General features: G+C 34.0%; 1 protein-coding gene across 1 annotated transcript in view; it reads left to right on the top strand.

The window, feature by feature from the left end:
* Window positions 1-21,882, top strand: part of LOC150093110 (uncharacterized) — a 532,180-nt gene that overhangs the window by 251,010 nt on the left and 259,288 nt on the right. Inside the window, exons 9-11 of the mRNA XM_090414155.1 lie at window positions 1,744-1,791; window positions 12,472-12,751; window positions 20,779-20,786. Of these exons, the coding sequence (XP_090270281.1) occupies window positions 1,744-1,791; window positions 12,472-12,751; window positions 20,779-20,786 (336 nt within the window). The remainder of the gene's footprint in view (window positions 1-1,743; window positions 1,792-12,471; window positions 12,752-20,778; window positions 20,787-21,882) is intronic.

The following is a 21,882-nucleotide window of genomic DNA, read 5'->3' as shown; positions in this document are numbered from 1 at the left end:
TTAGTATGTTGGCAATAAATGTATGTCCACATTTAGCTATAGTCATAAAAATTTTTCATATGCAGGTAATAAAGGTAGTTCATCTGTAGCTTTTGGACACCAGTTTATGTCATATATATATATGTGTGTGTGTGTGTGTGTAAAGAGAAACTGTTTTAAGTATAGACATTTGCTTAAAGAAAGACCCAAGATCTTATTACATTGATCTAGTTTATATTTGAATGATTGTGTTTCCTTAGTCAATTTAGCCAATTTTAATTCTTAACAACTGTAAAAAAAAATTTTGTTTTGTTGGTTTTAAAGTATAAAATATCATTGTTCAAGTAAAAATTAGTCTCGTCAAATGTTATTCTTGTAGCTCACAGCACTTACTATGAACAAAAACTGATTATTGTGTGTTCTAACTTTTAAATTTTGCCTGTTAGTTTCTCTCCAAAATATTTTTAAAAATTTCATATTATTATCAATAAACTGTATTTTTTTTGCATGTACAGGGTGTTCGGGATAAATTTGACATATTTATAATTAATTATATTTTTCCGTAAGTTACATGTATTAACACACACTTCTCTTCATTTAAAAGTTTGGACCCTTCTTCATTCATATACAAGATGTCAGAAAGGATGGATAGCTGGAACCCACCTGAATCATGGAAGAGAATAACTTGTATCATGATGATTCGTGCCCGCCATCAAAATAAGGATATTACGACTGCTGCCCAATGCTCCCTGAATACAGTAAAAACAATCAGGCATGAACTAGAGACTTGCAATGGTGACTACGAGGATGTAGCAAGAAGAAAGATCCCTAGCAGACGATCTGATTGCGTTCGTACAGCAGAATTCCTCGCAAATCTGCAGGAACAGGTGTTGAAGAACCCTGGCATTGGAATTCGGGCTTTGTTCGTGGAGTTGCTAACTGTAGTCAAGCCCTGGATAACAAGGGTAGCCAATGGTAGGCCGTATGTATGGCAGCAGGATTCGGCCCCTTGCCACACCTCTGGGAAAAGTCAAAAATGGTTGTCTGAAAATTTCTACGACTTCACCAGTCCAAATGTTTGGCCTCCAAACTCCCCAGACCTTAACCCCATGGATTATTTTGTATGGGGCGCAGTTGAAAAAGACACCAATCGCACTTCCAGTAATACAAAAGCCCAGTTAATGGATAAAATTAAAACAGTTTTTGCGGCCCTTCCCAGGGAGACTGTAGCATCAGCTTGTTCGAGGTTCCGAAGCAGAATTGAAGCTGTGATCGATGCTAATGGTGGTTATTTTGAGTAAATCTTGTTGATAGTATTGTAATTAACTCTGCCTGTAATGTTTTTTTGTCAATTCATTAAATTTAATAGATACAAAGAAGATTTTCTTTTTCCTTACGAAACTGTCAAATTTATCCCGAACAACCTGTACATGCTTTAAAATGAATCTCTTCACCTGTAAGATGAAGATTCATTTTTGAATTCTGTGTGTGTTCATGATGAAATATCTTTACATGATTTTTCCATTAAAATACAGTTTTTATGACACCATAGCAATTTTGTGATGAAGCTATTATTGAATCCACATAAAAAACTATGCTTTAATAAGGACATGCCATAGGAACATTATTTAATCAAAAATTGAAAATTGTACTTTCTAGGAACTTTATATATATATCAGCTTGTTAATATATTTAATAATAATTGCATATTTGAAAGTTGAAAATTCAGTCATGATATATAAAAGATAATTTTCTTTATTTAAGCAGCCTTCCAGGGTTCCTGCAGGAGTGGAAAAGGATCATATTCAGAAAGTAAGTAAAAAAAATAATCTCTCCTTTACCTCCTTTTTCATCAGTCCTTTAGGTAATGCACAGTTAATACCGCTTTCTGAATGAAAGCAGTATTAACTATAAAGTTATGAGGAATATTTCAAGCATAAAAAAAAAAAGTCAAAATAGTAAAATGAAGTGGCCACTTGCAACTGGTCATTGTGTGCCATCTGTGGTGTATGGATTTAAATTTTCCTACTTTAATTAATGGTAGTAAAATGTATTTGTGAGTTGGAGATATTTACACAAGAGCAAAATTAACTATATACAAATAATTTTATTATAATGCAGTATGATATTATTCATAAATAATAAGCTTTAGCTTTAATCTCCAGTTGCTGGGATCTGTACAATGATGAATTATTACCACAACTTCTCATCTGGCCCTGTAACAAATTTCAAGTACTGTTTCCCATCATTTGCTGTTCTGAATTGTTCTAGAACAGGGCTGGCCAACCTTTTATAGTTCATGCATCAATTTTTTCAATTTTTAGTTAAGATGCGCCATACAAACTTATAGCATACCTTGCAGACGAGCAAGCAGGATTTAGGAAGGATAGAACTACAATTCAACAGATTTTGACAATGAAGTTAATAGCAGAGAAAGCTAGGAGAAAAAACAAAAACGTATATACTTGCTTTGTTGACTTTCAGAAAGCATTTGACAGTATTGACCAGAAAGTGACATTAACAGTTCTGGAATCCTATGGAATTGATAAAAAAACTAATAGCTATATTAAAAGATGTTTACCAGAATGCAGTTGCAGCAGTTAGAATATGTGATGATTTGGGGAAATGGTTTAAAACAAGCAGAGGTACTAGACAGGGAGACCCAATGTCACCAGGCATTTTCATCGCACATTTAGAAAGAGCAATGGATAAAATGAAAGAAGATGCCAAAGGAATATCTGTACACGGAATGAGAATTAACAATCTGAGATTTGCAGATGACATTGTTATTATTGAAGAAGACGAAAGAGAACTACAAAAAACACTGAAATTGTTAAATGAGGAAGGGAAGAGATTTGGACTTGTTATGAACTTTTAAAAAACAAAGACAATGGTATTTGGTGAGAAGTAGATGAAACAAAAGATACGAGTGGATGGAACTGATATAGAAAATGTAGAACAATTCACATATTTGGGAAGTAAACTGACATATGACTTGGACTGTAAAAAAGAAATAAAGATCAGGATTGCAAAGGGAAGAACAAATCTGAAGGCTATGGATAACATCTGGAAAAGTAAAGTGATCAGTCTGCAAACAAAACTAAGACTATTGGAAACATGCATCTTCAGCAGTGTACTGTACGGATCTGAAACGTGGGTAATAAATAAAGAATCAAGAAAAAGAATTTTGTCATTTGAAAGAACTTGTTACAGGAAGATTCTAGGAGTAGGATGGGTACAGAAATTCACCAATGAAGAGCTCTATCAGAAGATACAACCAAAACAGAATCTAATGCAGAAGATTATAAAATGGAAGCTGCAATTATTTGGACACATCTGTAGAATGAGTGAGGACCGGAAGATAAAGACATTTATGTTTGGTATTTTGGATGCTTTAAACAGAAGAGGTAGACCATAGAGAGAATGGATAGACGATATAAAAGATTAGTGTGGAATGGGTGTACAAAAACTGCGACACTGTGCACTAGACAAAGAAAGGTGGAAGAAGATAGTGAAACAGGCATCAGACATCAACGGGCAGTGAGCCCATGATTCATGATGATGATACAAACTTATACCACTTTTCAGTGCTTTTAAAATATGGTAATATGGATATATTTAACAGTTAAGCATAAAATGATTTATTATATATATGGTATATATAGCAATATAGACACTTTTAGCAGTTTTAAATAAAAGGATTTCATATAAAGACAAGATAAACATTAATTATTTTATTGACTTTTGAAATTGCTTTGCTTTTGCAAAGCTTGTAATGTCAGTTACAGAAAGCATCAAATAGTTTTTCAAATTTGAATCAGTCAGTCCGGACCATAGTTTGTTCTTAATCATTTTCATTTATGAAAATGCTTGTTCGCATCTGTATGTAGTTCCAAAATGACAGATATAACTCTGAGCAAATTTTCTCAGTTCTGGAAAATGTTCACAGGGCAACGATCGCCAGAAATTAATTATATCAGAAGCATCTGGGAGTGATGGAAGTTCATTAAATTTCATTTTCAATAAAGAATTGGTTCTGAGATCAATAAGTTCCATTTGTATGTTACTAGGCATCGTCAAGATTTTTTGTTCAGTAAGTGAAAAGGGATTTATAAATGCAAGTATGCAGTCTCCTTCTTTGGCAGAGTCGCTAAAACGAATGTTAAAGGACTCTTGTAATAATATGAGTTTCTCAGTATATTCTGTAAAGTTGCCATTATTTTCTACAGATTCACTATGTTCTTTTAAATGTGGAAATTGACTTAAAACCCATTTTCTAACTGGGAGGTGAACAGTTTTAATTTCATTTTGAATACACTGATGTCATTTACTAAGCTAGGAAGCAATTTGTTCTTGCCCTGCAGTTTCAAATTTAGATCATTGAGGTGGCTCGTAACATCAACTAAAAATGCTAAATCAAATAGCCATTTCTTATCACACAACAGGGCTTTTTCCTCATGCAGCTCATCCTTCTCTTCCAGAAAATTATGAACACTTTCTTTCACCTTCCAAAATCTACTGAGAACTTGTCCTTTAGTAAGCCAGCGCACCTCACAATGAAGGACGAGATCACCATATTCCATATCTAGCAGTTCACAATATTCTCTGAATTCTCTTCTGTTTAACCCTCTTGCTCTAATTTTATTCACACACTTTACAACTGGTATCATAACATGCCTCAAATTTAGAGTTTTTCCACACAGAGATTCTTCATGTATAATACAGTGATACTTTAGTAGAGAACGACCTAAAAACCTTTCAAGTAAAGTCACAGTCCCAGAAACTCTACCTATCATTGATGGTGCTCCATCAGTGCACACACTGATGAGCTTACTAGAATCTAGTTGTTGATTCTCTAGACATGACTTTACTTTGTCAAATATGTCTGACCCCTTTGGTTTTTCCATGAAGTGACTCAAGACCAATAAGTTCTTCAAAGATGTTAAAATTACAATCAATTCCTCTTATAAAAATGCTTAATTGGGCTACATCACATATGTCAGCGGATTTGTCCAAGGCTAAAGAAAAGAAAGCACAAGCATGAACATGGTCTTTTAATTGCTCAATAACATCATGGGAAAGTTCTTCGATGCGTCTTGTAATTGTTTGCTTGGACAGAGCAATTTGGTTTACTTTTCTTACAACATTCTTATCACCAAGACATTTTGCAAATTTTTCGAGACAGGGCTTAACAACTTTCTCTCCATCAGAGAAAGGCTTGTGTTTTTTAGCCAACACAAAGGCAGTTTCATAAGACCCCTCAGGCACTGCCACACTTTCACAACTTCGTTTCACAAATATATTTTCTCTTTTTTATTTCTTCCTTTTTCTTAACCACCTATTCTTTCTGCAACTCAGACCCAGGAATTAACTTCAGTTTTTCTTCTAATTCAGCTTGATGTTTTCTATGGTGTCTGTTAAGATCATGTCTTCTATTATCTGAGACAGTGCTTAAATAAGAACTAATTTTCCCACAGTTCATTAAACTGGCGTTTGCTGTCACCTTCTGCTTTTCTTCTGCTCATTTTCTTTTGCAAAGTAATGGGTAACTGACTGTAAAAAAAAAATATTTCATAAAGTAAAGCTTATTATTAAATAATTTATTTAAATTATTTTATGGTTTTAAACATTATGAACATTCAAAAACAGTTCTACAAGTTTAAGATAAGAATCCTGTTTTCATGTAGGCCTATGCAGTTCTATAAGTTTAAAAATATTATAAATATATTTTTTCATAGAGCGTTTTCGTCTCTCTCTTGTAATATATTATGTCCAATGAAATACGAGATCGCTTCCTGCCATAAAACAGTCGATCAGCTGGCAATCACACACACAACCCAAACATCCTCATTACAAAAGCTTTGCTGATGATCAGTTAAATTTTAGGAATAAATCTACTATACGTAAATAAAAAAAAGAAAGATATTGTATTAAAAAAAACATAAAAACACACACATACAAATACACTGAATAATTGCAGGTTTCAGTATCAGCAAATTAAGGGAGCGGGCAAGAACTTGACATACACCTTCAAAATAAAAAAAATTATTTTTAAATTTACAGAACTATATTAAGCCTTCATGAAAACAGAAATCTTATCTTTAACTTAAAGAAATGTTAATAAAAACATAAGTTCGAAACACAGAATTGTTCACTCACATCGAATCAGAAGTTCATCAAACGTTATGACAAGAGTCAGCTGTAAACTGATCGAGTAACTGGTGACGCATGTCAGCATTTGCAGGTGCCTGTTGCTTCAAGATCAAACAAGTATAATAAGTGCGCACTCTAGAATTCAGTGGTAGGTTAATTGTGTGTTTATATATATATATATATATAAATTGTATACAACATTTTTTAAAATTTTTCTCTGGGGTTCAATGCGCCACTTCTAATCATGCAATGTGCCATAGGTTGGCCACCCCTGTTCTAGAATTATCGATATGATGTTTTTTCATACTTTTACAGATTTCAGTATTTTTACACCACAGAAAAAAAGCACAATGCTGCTAATTATAAAACTCTTAATTTCTATGCATATTTGAACATTAATTAGAATATTGTAGGTATTTAGTGCTTAGTATTCTCTCTTAAAAGAGAGAATATCATTGTCAGCTAGTGCCAAGGCCTAGTCAGCACAGAGACAGAGACTATGCAGTCCATTTTCCTCTGTTTACTTAGTGATATAAACCTCACCCAGATGTTTAATTTTCATTGAAAATAACAGCCATTGAAATATTGATTGAACACAAATATGAGTGTTTTCATAACATTCACCACTAATAAATTACACAACACATTGTATATTTTATTACACTGAAATAAAGGTAAACTGTCCCATTTTTTTTGCATACCTCACAAATGCTCAATGTGTCCACCTTTGTTGATGCGGCAGACATAAATCCAATAATCCATTTTGTCCCACACGTGTGAGTATGACACGGTCGATCAGTGATACAGTTGCAAAGCCCCATGAGATTAGCCTGGAGTGGGGACACAAAGACAGTATTCTTCATGAATCCTTACAAGAAAAAGTCTCATGTAGTTAAATCTGGTGACCTTTGTGGCCATATTAATGCACCATAATCTTAAAGTTTACATCCTATCCAACATTGTGGCATTGAGGTACCTTCGCACTTCAGTGTGCTAATGAACCAGACAGCCATCTTGTTAATAGATGTAATCATTACTATCTTCATTAAGCTGTAGTGTCACAAGTTCTCCAACATATCCATGTGCATCATCCATGTGATGTGATCTCTGTGAAGAAAAATGGCCTGTACACCTTCATTTTCAAAATTGTACAAAAGACATTCACCTTTGGGAGTCTTGCACATGCTCATTGACTGCATTGGGATTTTCGGTCCCCCAGATTTGCATATTGTGCCAATTCACCTTCCCACACACACACACACACACATGAAAAGTTGCTCGTCACTAAAGATGAGTGACTTCGTGAAACTGTCAACTTCAAACCTCTGTAAGTCCTTGCAGAAATTAAGACACACTTCTTTGTCATTAATGCTGAGAGCCTGATGCAGCTGAAGCTTGAAAAGTTAAACCTTCAGTCTCTTACAGAGAATTTGCTACAACTTGCATGCATAGTGGACTTCTGCAGGGCTGCGCACATAGGCTTCTCTAACATGATCCATAGTTTCTTCATTTGGCTCTGGATGTCCCAGCTGAGGAGCAGTGCACAACCTTAATTCCAGAATTTCTCATACCACTTTTTAATACTGTTGTACACAGGTGATTCCTTCGGGAATTCTGTTTGAATTCGTCGCTGCAATGTCACAACGGACATGGTTCTTGTGTACTCGAACACACAAAATGACTTCTCACACTTACTCAGCACCTCTTTGCTACTATTGCCTCCTAGTGGCAAACCATGGCAACTACGTGTGGGCAGTTTCCTCAAACAAACTTGGAGAGTTTATGAAAATGAACATGGTATTCCAGTCCTGCTTAAAATTAAATGGAAGAAACTGCAGTATTCAGCTTGTAACAACTAGAAGCTGTTACAAGCTGAGCCCCTCTTTTTAATGTATCATCAGATATTACCCAAATCTCAACATGTGTGACAGTAATTAATCACTAGACTAATTTAAATTTGGAATTATAGGGTGTTGTGATAGGACACAAGTCTTTTGTCCATTATAATTTTGAATTGTTTTCATATCACTTGATTGATAGTGCCTTGTATTTTTTATGCCCAAAGGATTCTGTGAAATCCAGCAAAAAGTTTCTGGCTTCATAAATTATCATATGTATTTTGTTCTTATGGTGTTACGAGTCACTTACTAATAAAGAATTGCAAATAAGTACCAGGTCAACATAATAGGGGTGACTAAAACAAAAAGACAAAAACTGGTGAGATCTTTATGAGCAATAAATAAAAAATGTTATATTCAGGCAATGACAATCAAGGAAAAGAAGGAGTAGCCATAGTATTCAACACAAAATACGAGGCTAATCTTCTTGAATGGCAGTCAGTCTCAAGTAGAGAGATGTGGGCAAATATCAGAATGGGAAATTGGACAGTGAGACTCATTTGTGCCTATGGTCCTACAGACGGTTCTCCTAAGGTAGAAGTGGAGGAATTTTTTGATGCTTTAGAGAAAGCAACTGACACAATGAAAAAGGAAAAGTTGCTCATTGTTGGGGATCTAAATAGCAGAGTAAGAAATGATTGTCAGACATACACAAATATTTTGTGAAAATATGGAGAAAAGAGCAAAGAGCAAAACTAATAATAATGGCAAATACCTGTTGGATTTCTGCTCAGGACATGGACTGGTTATTACTATCACCATGTTCCAACATAAAAATTACACAAATTCACATGGAGAGAAGGGGCAAGGAATAAGAAAAGTCTCATTGACTATATTATTGTTGATACTGATGTTTTCTCCCTGGTGCAGGACACCAGAGTGTGCAGAGGATTTGAAATTGGAAGCGATCACTATTTAGTCTTGAGCACGATAAAATTGAATTTCATATTGAAAAGAATAACATGTAAGAAAGTTTTAAAACGAATAAAAGTTGAGCAGCTCTCAGATGTGAACCGTAGACTAAAATGCACAAAGATTATTGAAGAAAAAATGAAAGAGTTTGAGAACAGGAACCAAACCTTGAAGAAAACCCTGATTGATTCAGCCAGAGAGGCATGTGGTGAGGTTGTCTGCATGGATAGAAAAATCAGAACTTCATGGTGGACACAGGAAGTTAAAAAGGCAGTGAAGGAAAAGAAGAAAGCATATCAGAAGTTCCTCTCAAATAAGTTCGCTTGTGCTCTTAGAGAATACAAAGACAAATGAAAGAAACCTAAATACTGTGTAAAACTAACTAAACAAAAGTCATGGGAGGACTTTGGCAAGAACATAGAAAATAAATATCAAGAAGGTGGCAAATTCTGGAGGTTGTTAACGAAGCTTAGAAATGGAGGAAAGAGTGCTGTAAAAGGAGTTAGAGATGATAAAGGTGATATGAAAACAGGAGAAAAAGATATCATTTAAGTATGGAGTAATTACTTCGAAAAATTGCTAAATGAAACAAACAGTGATAGCACCGCGGTAAAAAACATTCACGAAGCATACAGTCAGGAAACATATCCATACTTGAAGTAGAAAAGCCATCAACGTCTTGAAATGTGGAAAGGCAGTAGGAGTAGATGATATTCGACTAGAAATGCTAAAGTATGGTAGTATAAAAGTCTTACAGTGGCTGCACTGCATAGTTCAGAAGGCCTGGACAGAGGGACACATTCCCGATGATTGGAGTAGAGCTCTCATAGTACCCATATATAAAATGGGAAGTAAAACTGAATGTGAGAATTACAGAGGTATTTCCATACTGAGTGTTCCTCGCAAGATTTATGCAAGTATACTTGAGAAACGGTTGAGAAGAATTGTGGAAGAAAAGCTTGGTTAAGAACAAGCTGGATTCAGGCCAAATAGAGGCTGTCAGGATCAGATCTTCACTTCAACTTCAACTACGACAAATAGTTGAGAAAGCATGGGAATATAACAAAGATTTGTATTTAAGTTTAGTTGATCTGGAAAAGGCATATGACAAGATACCAAGCGAGAAGCTATTCAATACAGTTATATGGTGTCAACGGGGCATTATATCAAGCAATTCTTAGTCTTTATTTGAGTTGTTAGTCAGCAGTTAGAATTGAAGGAAGTACAGGAAGGTGGTTGAATGTTAAATCTGGTGTGAGTGAAGGATGTACATTAAGGATGTACCTCTGTTATTCATTATTTATATGGATCACATTATGAAGGAAAGTATTAAATATGATATCAGAATTGGAGATGTTAATGTCAGCTCTTTGCTTTATGCAGTTGATGTTATACTTCTAAATAAATCTGCTACAAGTTTGTAAGATTCCCTGACTAAATTGAATAACTGTTTTAATAGATATGTTATGAAGGTCAGCAATAAAAAGACAAAGACAATGAAAATAGGTAGAATCGTTGAAATTGTCAACTGCATTATGAAAGGAAAACCGGTGGAACAAGTTAAACATTTCAGCTACTTAGGCACGATTTTTAGTGAAGATGGTAAATTAAATATGGAAATTGACAACAGAATCAGCAAAGCTGGTATGTTTGGAAGTAAATTGAATAAATTCATATGGAATAAGAGAGAAATTAGTGGAACACTAAATTAGCTGTATACAGGACAGTGTTTAAACCAGTTTTAACATGGATCTGAGAGCTGGGTCAGAAGTAAAACACTTGACCAAAGACCAAAGACTAGAGACCGCAGATATGAGAGTCCTGAGAAAGATTAGAGGCATGAACAGATGGCATCAATGGCAATATCATATTAAAAATGAGGATATTAACTAAGAACTTGACATTGTCAGCATCCAGGAATGCATTAGCAAAGCTAATCTCAGATGGTATGGTCATTTGAACAGAATGGGCGAAGAAAGATTAGCAAAACAAGTGTTCTCTGCCAGGTTGGCAGGAAAAAGACCCAGAGGAAGACCAAGATATAGGTGGATTGATACGGTACAAAGTGCCTTAGACGATATAAATGTAAGATCTGATAATGTTGGAGTTTTAACTAGTAACAGACTGATTTGTAGGAAAATTGTAAATAAGAAGTTAGTAATGATGCAAATTTTTCATGTAGTACTATCATATGCTGTACACCCCTTGACGGTACATGTCAGGATTTTGATGATGATGATGAATTGCCAGCAAATAAACCAATTTGCATATTCTTTTATCCCTTGTTTTCATGAGGTCTGATTGTGCATATAGAAACACAGTCAGTCTCACTTATACTGTATTGAGTAGTGTTAAGTTCAGTGGCTGGCTTATCATTGAGCCTAACACATAACGAGACAGTTAATATGCCAAGATGTTTGGTCTGTCAGGGCCAAGTAAATTGGCTTCATATATACATAAATGTTGCTGGTGGCCTAGATTTTCAGCCTACTTTTTTCCACCTGAAGGGCATCATCAATATTGACAACCCTAGAGGCTGGTGGTACATACAATATAAATTGTTCAGTGGACAGAAACAGAGGACAATTAAATTCTTCAGTAGACAGAGTAAAAAATGTATATATTCATATTCATTTATTTAGTTATTTTATAACTGGAATAAAACACGTCTACAGTACACATTTCATTTCTTGCAGATGAATAAGCAATTGGTAAAACCTCTGTGACTGTAGACTTCATGTAACTATTCTTTAATCACTTAATAATAAAAATTTGATTTCTTTGGCATTATCGGGTAAAAGTTGATTGCTGTGAAAAACTAACCAAAGAGTTGTCTAATAAAAATGCAGAAATAGCAAACAAAAATAAATTATTAATGCTACAGATCAACAAATCGAAATGAGAAATGATTTCATTAATCTCCAAATTGAATACTGTTGAAATAAATGGCTTACCAGAACTTTGAAATGAATTTCTGGTAAGTAATTTATTGGATAAAAAAGCATTATCAGAAAAAGTTTTAATTTCTCAAGAATATTTTTAGTTAAGAAATATTGGTGGTTCCAAGCACTCCATTTAGGAAGAACCACAACTTTTTATTTTGATTTATAAAAAATCCTGCTGAGCCACCATTGTTATGTGAAACATTAGTTGTAGGAGCACTTAGGATATAATATAAATCGCATAATCTTAAGGTTATGCGATTTGCAAGTTAAAGATCTTTGGCTGTAAAGGTTTAATAGACCAATAAAAATTAGCCACAGAATGGCAACAATTGGAAGTTCTGCATACACAAAATTGAAGCCAGTCATCAGAACATAGCAAACTATGCTACCTGCTTGTTGTTTTCCTTTCTAAAATTGAATTTACTATACTTTGCAGGCTGATATGGCAGAATGTCCTTGCTTTTTTTTTTTTTTTTTTTTTTTGTGTGTGTGTGTGTGTGTGTGTTTAGGAGTGCATGTACACTTATGTGCTTTCCATTTGAGTATAATTTATAAAAACTTACTCTAATACATTTTTGTTATAGATTAAAAAAGAACAAATAAAAGAAAAAGAAAATGAAAGGGAACTTAAAAAAAAGAAAAAGAAACGGCAACATCATATCAGAAGAAAAGGTCATAAACCTTGGGATGTGTCAGAGTCATCATCAACTACTGAAGAGGAAGAAGTATTTTCAGAAGAAGAAGAAGAGGAAGAAGAGGAGGAAGAATTACTGTTTTACAATAATGAAGATGAATTTGCTTGTGAAGATGTTGATGAAAATGCAGAACCAGTTATAATACGACGAGCCAGAACTGTGAAGAAAGGTAAAAATGATCGGCACATTTTTGTTTTTTCCTTTAATAAATTATAAAAAATTTCCATTATCGTGTTTTTATAAGATTATCATCGATAATACATCTTGTGATAAGAAAATAGTTTTTATTAGACAAGTGTCAGTGTAAAAGTAGTACAAATACGTACACTTTGTTATCCATTTCAACTTTACATTCCTTGTTAATATTAGCAATAAACGATACAAAGTAGTCAAGTTGTTGTGCAGCACAATCCATGGACATCTGGAAAGAGGGATCCTGGAGTCTTGCATTACTTTGTCCCTATCTCAAGACTTGACTAGTGGGTCACTAGTGTTGCAGTTCTCATTCTCCATGGTCCTGGGTCCAAGGCTTGCTACGATGCTGCTATAGCATCTGAAGCAACTTGTCATTCCACTTCCAAGCATATTTATTACTGACATGGTGGGTAGAGATCCCTAGGTATCACCACCTACCCACCACTTTGAGTATAAATGCTTCATCCTTAAATTTTTGTGGGGCCCACATTCAGGTATAGTTACCGTGAATACATCATTTGATAACAGAAGTAAGAAATTAAAGGCACTCGAAATAAATACACTATTGTTTTTCATCATTACAACAGGCGAAAAGTCAATAAGAAATATGTCATCCATCTTTATTCAAAAGGGTTGAGAAGGATTGGCAAGAGCTCCTGAAACAGTTTAAAAAAACTACGTTCTGGTGATATTCTTGTCTGCAATAGAGCTTAGTCTGCTTTCCTGCTTCTTTCATTGTTCATGTGGGTGTCATATACAACATACATGGAAGTACTCGTTTCACTGTGCTTTCACTATATCCTTATAGGAACCATGTTTGCCTACACAAACTCCCATGTGGAATGATCTGACTAAAAATACATCAATAAGGGTAATACAGATTGCAATAAGATCTCATAAAACACTCAACTATTCTAGAGGTGTGATATCAGAATAGAAACTCCATGATGTTCCAGATGAGGAGAAATGTTCAGAGCTTTAAGATAAAGGATTGACAGGTATGAGATGTATCCTGATATGTAAAATTGTCACCTCTATCTGATGAGTACTATGCTCCTTACTTTTGACACACCTCAAACCTCCAGTATTGCAAGCAGGATATCCACACTGTCCTCTTAGGCTCTACATCCCTAATTCACTAAGATGCTTTAAATGTCAGAAATGCTGCCTGTTTGCAAATGTTTATATACTGACATTTAAAACTAGCTCAATGCATGTTCCTTTTATTTACCATTGGGTTCAGAGTTACCTCGGATTGATGTTGATAATGTTATGTTGCAGCCTCGATCCATGCTTCATACAGATGACTTTAATAGGCACACTTCTCTGTGGGGGCAGTACTAACATGAATGGGCAAGGCCACATTGTTGAGCATATGCTTGACAAGAATAGCTTGTTTTCTCATAAATAGATGCAATATGTTCTTTCATACGGATAGATTGCGAGATCTCATGTTCTGCAATAGATCTTAGTCTGCTTTCCTGCTTCTTTCATTGTTCATGTGGGTGTCAAATACAACATATATGGAAGCACTCGTTTCACTGTGCTTTCACTATATCCTTATAGGAACCATGTTTGCATACACAAACTCCCATGTGGAATGATCTGACTAAAAATACATTTTTCCATCTTGCAAAATTTAATGCTTAGTCATTCAGTTGACACCTGTCAATGAAGTAGTGATGTCCAGATGATTGTTCAATTTACAACAGGGCTGTCCAAAGTACTGCCCGTGGGCCAGATGTGACCCTCATGTGGGTTTTGATTTTCACAAGAGAAAAAATAAAATACTCTGAATCAAATGCGTATTAAATATTTTAATTCTATTATTAATCGATAATCTCAATGTTGATAATTTGGTGTTTTTACATCACTATATACCCACATGTTTTTCAAATATTGGATGTGTCAAAGAAGCATTCTTATACTGTTTTGTTCCAATGTGCATGCTCCAGGCGCTCACGAGGAACATGAGCTTGCAATTAGTGTTGTTCATTTATTCAGCTATTGAAGTTGTGTTGCTCCTGCTCACCAAATTACCAGATACGCATTGTGATGCAGCTCTCGGATAAATATTTTTTAGTAATGCAGCCCTCGGATTACCTAAGGTTGTACAGCCCTGATTTACATCATCTATTAATCATGCAACCAGTGCGAAAGCTGTATGGGATAAAATGTAAAAAATAAGGATTAGATATTATTCTGTGTTTTATGGTAGATATTCTTCTACCCTGAAACACTGGATGTGTAGCTACTGAACCCAACTGCTTTGGGTTCAGTAGCTACACTCTGCAACAGCTATGTATCCAGAATTTTTGATAGTGACAGAACAAGAGAAAGAGAAACAGCAGCTTACATGGACTAGAACAATAGGGGAAGAACTGAAAAGAGCACTTCTAATCTCTCATGCCATGCTGTATGAGACTCTGTGTGAGATGATAAAACATCTCTCTCTCTCTCTCATCATCATCATCTATGAATATCCTCTTATGCCATGAATCTAGAAAAAAGTCAATTTTCATTGCTTTCCCAAAACCAGGAACAGATCCAACACAAGCAAACAGTTACCAACCTCTCCCTCGGACAGCTGTCTTTGTGAGATACTGGAGAAAATGGTTAATGCCAGATTTCTGTGGTATTTAGAAAACGTTTCTCCAACACATAATGTGGCTTTGGTAGGCACCAATTGACACTGGATTATTTGTTCTGTCATTCACATTATTACTTTCATCTGCTTCCTTCATATGTTTGTTCGTATTTCATACACTATCATTCTCTGATATAATGTACAAACTGATATATCATTTTCTGATAAACTGAGTATGGTGTTGTTTTCTATCGTGAATGAATTTCTTTAGTATTGTGTCTGTGAGATTTTGTTCTGGACTTCTTGATTGTTTGTTATAATAATGTTATGAGAGTTAGCCATGTTGAAGAGTAAATATAGAGTAAATTCTGTAATTTTATGTTGACATCAGTAGAATGTGTCACTCACATAATACCATCATGAAACTTGTGATGAGGGGACAGTTTATTTAATAGCAAGAAGTATCTCCCCCCCCCCCAGTTCTTAGACCATCATCTTATTAGGATTTTGGCTCATTCATACTCAGTTACATTTCACAATTTCCTTAAATTGGAATCTGGCAAAGCTTTCTCTCTTGAGTGTAACTTGTTCCACCTGATTCCACATGTTTTGTAATTTGAGATTCACTGAGTGAGCATGTCAATTATTTATTTAATGATGTATTTATAGAAAGTGATAAGAAACTGTTACATAAACCAGAAGAGCTATCCAGTTTAAAAGTAGGATTCTGAATTCTTAATAAACATTAGAAAAGTCCATATAAGTTCCAGGATAAGAGAACTCAGGGTAGTCACTGATGATATGTAATTATCTGGGCTAAATTGCCACAGTCACAGTATGGAGAGTCAATCCATTTCTATTTGTGGAGCATCTGTTTGCATTTCCCATATCCCTGATCCAATAAAGGTTAGACCATAGATTTTTTGATGGGTCAAGGCTTTTTTTTTTTAGCCTATAGCAATTGGATTAAGAATAATAAATAAATTCATGCCAGTAAATATCAAAATACGATATCAAGATTTCCCCAGACAACTTTCTCTGGGAAAGTTGTCTGGAGAAAAGAACATTGCCAATGCTCTTTAAGAGATCAAAACTAATAGCTATTTTAAATTACTAAAATATAGAGCTGAGACTTCAATTTCACATAGGTGAGATATAAAAATGGAGGATATTATGGATTCAGCCATATTTTATGGCCAAATATAGAAAGAGTTACCAGAGAGCAACTCTGCCCAGGAGCCTGTGTCTTTGCTTAAATTACTGCTTAAATTAAGTTTCACTTGCCTAACAGTGTTGTACTGTTGATTCTGATCAGAAATGAGGCAGAAACCCAGAGAACAAAAACTCTCAGTAACATGAGTCCTATGCCCAAAAGTTAAATTCATCATAAGTGAACTCTCGGTCATTGTATATATTCTCTTAAGCTCTCTGGTAAATTTTTAAAACCTCATTAAGATTCTTTCTATATTTGTCTATAAAATATGCCTGGATACATAATATCCTCCATTTTAATAGCTATTTTAAAACCTGAAAAAGACCCAGCTCTTGCTACAAGTTATTGACCCATTTCTTGTCAAGCATTTGCCTGAAACGTCTTGAATGATTACTGTACAGTAGGATTTCTAGCAGGCAAATGAAGTATGCTAATAATGTAAAAAAAAAAGGTTTTGTCAACTTTAATCTACCTGAAAACTTTTTTCGTTTTTTTATCTTTTTGGTAGTCAAATTTCTCTACCTCTGTCAAAGTCAGATACAAGAAGCTGAAAGATATTAAATCATCATAATACTAATTGATAAATAATAGATACAAAAATAATATAACCAAGACAAAAACATACCCAGGTGCTGATATAGGTTCAGACCATAACCCTGTTGTGTCTACTTTAAAAATTAAACTAAAAAAACATTTCTAAAAACAATCATACTGAAAGACTTGACTTCACAGCTCTGAATATACCTGACACCATAATGGTGTTTAACTCAGAAATTAGGAAGAAATTAGATCATGTAGGATATAAAACAGAAGACAATATACTTTGTAACACATAGGAAATTGAAAACAGCGGTCAAATTTTAGATGTGCAATATATAAGACAGCTAACAAGGTTATTCCAAAAATTAAATACAATAAGAAAAAACCCTGGATGACAATCAATACAATACTAAAACTTATGAATGAAAGACGAAAAAGGAAAAGTACACAACAGTATGGAATACTCAGTAAAATTATAAAAAATAAATGCAGAAAGGCTAAAGACAAGTGGCTAAATGAAAAATGTAAAGAAATAGAAGAATTGGACAAGAAACACCATAGTAAAGAAATGCATAAGTCAATCCAAGCCCTGACAAATAAAAAGAAAAATTCCAACCATAATCCTTGTATAAAAGATCAGAATGGAAAAATGCTACTAGAGACACAAGATATCATCAAAAGATGGAAAGAATATGGAAAAGAACTGTTTGACTCTGATTGCACAGATGCACCAGATATACAAAATATGGATGGTGAACCAATTACATATGAAGAAATAGAATACGCTCTAAGTCAAATGAAAACAGGTAAAACACCAGGCCCTGATCAGATCCCTATCGAATTGTTAAAGAAAGTAAATGAAAACACTTAATGACCTAAAGGTTATTTTTAATAACATCTATGATACAGGATACATCCCTGATGATCTAAGGAAATCCATCTTTGTCACTATTCCCAAAATTCCAAGAACTTTTGAATGTTCAGAATATAGACTAATACGTTTAACAAGCCATGTTACAAAATTACTACTGAGAATAATCCTAGAAAGAATAAAAGGCACTTTGTCAGTAGAAATAGAAGACACTCAATCAGGTTTTCAAAAAGACAACGGTACAAGAGAAGGAATTTTCAATTTGAAAACATTTGTGAAAGAAGCCTTGATAACTAGAAAAGCATATATCTTTGTTTTATTGATTATACCAAAGCATTTGATTCATTAGATCACAAGAAATTAATACATATCCTATGAATAACTGTTGAAAAGAAAAGATCTCCGTATAATTACAAATATATACTGGAATCAAATGGCCTCAATAAGATATAAAAATGCATATTCTGACAACTTTGAAATCAAAAAAAGGAGTAAGACAAGGATGTGTCTTATCACCCTTACTGTACAATATATATATAAGGAGCAAGTTTTTAAAAATATTTCGGAACTGAAGGGTGTAAAAGTCAGGGGTAGGAACTTCAACAACTTCAGGTATGCAGATGACACAGTCCTTATAACAGAATCTGAAGATGATCTTCAAAACTTAGTCACAGAAATTTACAACAGAGGCTTAGATATGGGATTAATTATCAACCTAAAGAAAACAAAGTGCATGATTATATCAAAAGTACCAATAAATAAAAAACTAAACGTAACTTAACAAAAAGAAATGATCAGGTTCAGTCTTTTATATATTTGGGACAAATGTTTACAGACAGGAAATTCTTTTAAAGAAATAAAAAGAAGAATAGAGATAGCAAGAAAAGCCTTTACTGATATAAAAACTGTTCTAACATCCAGAGACATTAATATAAACATAAAAAAAAGATTAATAAAATGCTATATCTGGTCAAGCCTTCTCTACAACAGTGAAACTTGGACTCTAAATAAAGAAGCTGAGAAAAAATTAGAAACTTTCGAAATGTGGACCATCAGAAGAATGTTGAAAATACCATGGACAGAGAAAATGAAAAATGAAGATGTTTTAAAGAAAGCAAAAATGAAAATAATTAAAGAGCGAAAACTTAAATATTTTGGATATCTAACTAGACAAGAAGGCATTCAGAAATTAATATTAGAAGGGAAATTGGATGGAAAAAGAGGAAGAGGTAGATCCAGAATTCTTAATGTCTTCAAACCACAGAAGAATGTGGTTTGAAGACATTAAGGACTGGACTGGCTTGAATTACCATAAATGTTCCAGAGCAGCAAAAGAAAGAAAAAGGTTCTGTGACATGGTTGCCAACCTCCTTCTAGGGGATGATACTTGAAGAAGAATACTAATTGCAGATTTTGATCTTATACTTATTCTTTAATCCAGTACTTTTTTTTAAGTCTTCTCTTTTCTTTTTGATTTTTAACTTAAGATTTGTTCATTTTATTTGCATTTTTATTTTATTTTATTTTTTTGTGGACCTTCCCTCATGTCCCTTTGAATTCTGTGGAGGAAGTGGCCATGTAACAACAATAATAATATGAAAGGCTGAACTTTTTGAGAAAATTCAATATGAAACTTTTTTTTTTTCCCCTAAATTACAATAGACCTAAGCACCTAAAATACCGCTAAGCACAATCCATTCCAGTCAAATATTCTCCATGACCATATTACCAGTACTTCTTTCTTGAAAAGCATTTATATTTTCTTTCCCAGGGCTAATTCATAATTGCAGAATTCTTCTAATTCTGCAATTATATCTTCTAATCTCTAATCAACTTTGCATGTTTTTCTGTAGGTTGTGAGGATAGTCCTCTATTTTCTCTCTCACCTCACAAGTGTGCTATCTAGCCATTATGAATGTGGCGCTGAAATGGATGTGGAAACGCACATCTAAAAACATAATAATTCACTAAATTTGTTTAGCTAATTAGATTACATGCCAGTATTTCACCTTGGTCACTAAAGCATATTCAAGAGCACAGAAAACTAATAAGGATATATGCATGCAGGCACACCAACAGGAAGGCAAACATAGACTCATTTCAGTGCCACAAATTCTCTGAACCTAAACAAATTCAACTGCATTACATTGCCAAAAATCAAAGAGACCAGCATCGTGAAACCTTCAGCAAAATTCCACCATTACACCAACAGATGATGCTAGTTAGAATTGTAGGAGCTTGCCTTGCTGCTGTTGTGTCTCTATGCACAGGCTCTTAAGATTTCTTTGTGCTAATGAAATATTGATTTATTATGTAATTACTAAATGGATTTAGCTAGTTAATTATTATTTTTAGATGTATGTTTTCTCTATCAAACATCAACATGAGTGATAATCAGCATCTAAGCATTCATACCAGATTAAGGTTGTAAAAGGGGATATTGAAGAATTGTTCAGATTTAGTCTGTAGGTTTGAATGTGAATGCCTTTGATTCCATAACTTTAATATCTTAGAAATTTTTATGAACTCTGAAGGACTATTTTCCATAAATTTGTAGTATTTTCTATATTGTGTGTGTGTGTGTGCTGTGGGGAATGGAAGACAGAGGATAATATTTTTTCTACAGTCATTATTAAAAAACAAAACTGGGGATATTTTCTTCACACTAAAAAAAAAAAAAAAATTGTGGTGTCTGGCACTATTTTTGCTTGCCTGGATGTTATCTTATTCTTTTCTTAAGCAACATGTTCCTTTCACTAATGCTGGATCTCTTCTACCATTGCATGGTAGCTAAAACTGTTTAATTAGAAAGATATTCTGTATTCTTTCAATTGATCACTTTTAATGATCAATTGAAACTTTATTTAATGGTTCATTGATTATTCTGATTGTTTCCAAAGACAGTGTAATGTATTTGTAGCACAGTTTCTAATATGAGTACATATACCCAATTAGCCTAATGGTTTGAGGAGGACTGAGCACAGAACCACTGTTTTGATCCATCATATTTTGATCCATCCTGATGATCTCCCATCTGGGAGATGGGAGATCATCAGGAGCCCAACTTTTACAATCAGCATTTGCCTTCCTGCTGGCATGCCTGCATGCACATGCTTAGTTAATTTCTTTGTACTCATGAAGTTGTCTTGGTGACCAGGGCAATATATTTTAATATCTAATTAAATAAATAAATTTAGTTAGCTAATTATTAGCTGTAGATATATGTTTTTTCAACTAAATATGATCATCTGCGCATCCATATGAGATTAGTATTTATAGTGCTCAAAAATACTGATCGAAGACAGTGTTTATGTTTGTGGAGTTTATAAATTTTTCTAGTCGCACATCTAATATGTGAATTTCTTCATTGTTCCTTGTCTCTGTGAGTGTGTGTCTTTAAGTGCTTAAAATATTAGCATGCAAATATTTAGTTTAATAATTAAATTTACTATTCCATTCTTAGCTCCCCATAGTTTTTTTACAGAAGACTTCAACATGAATATTACTATACTATACTAGAGAAATCAGAATATGGAAATGCAGCTGCTTTATTGTAGAAAAGTAACCAGTGAAGACATGAAATTGTCAACAAGGTTTGTGCAAGTGTGTTAGATTCCTATGCAGTAAACTTTTCATACACACACACCCACACACACACATACTGTGATGTGACAGAGATAATCCCCTATATGTGTTAAGGTTAAACAAATGAGTTTTAAGGTTATCATCTATGTCAGGGCAAGTTTGGTCTTACCAAAAGAATAAGTAAAAAATACCCATGGGACATTAATTATCATTAATGTAATTTTTTTTATTTAAAGCTCTCTTAAATGAATTAAAAATAGTCCAAACAAAGCAGGTTTAATTAGGAATTTAAACAACCTGTTGTTAAAA

The sequence above is a fragment of the Typopeltis vanoorti genome, chromosome 24 (genome assembly GCF_054136105.1).
Source record: "Typopeltis vanoorti isolate ZY-2024b chromosome 24, IOZ_Tvanoo_1.0, whole genome shotgun sequence".
NCBI classification, from domain to species: Eukaryota; Metazoa; Arthropoda; class Arachnida; order Uropygi; family Thelyphonidae; genus Typopeltis; species Typopeltis vanoorti.
The sequence above is the reverse complement of the archived record's forward strand: the minus strand, read 5'-3'. Positions and strand labels throughout refer to the sequence as shown.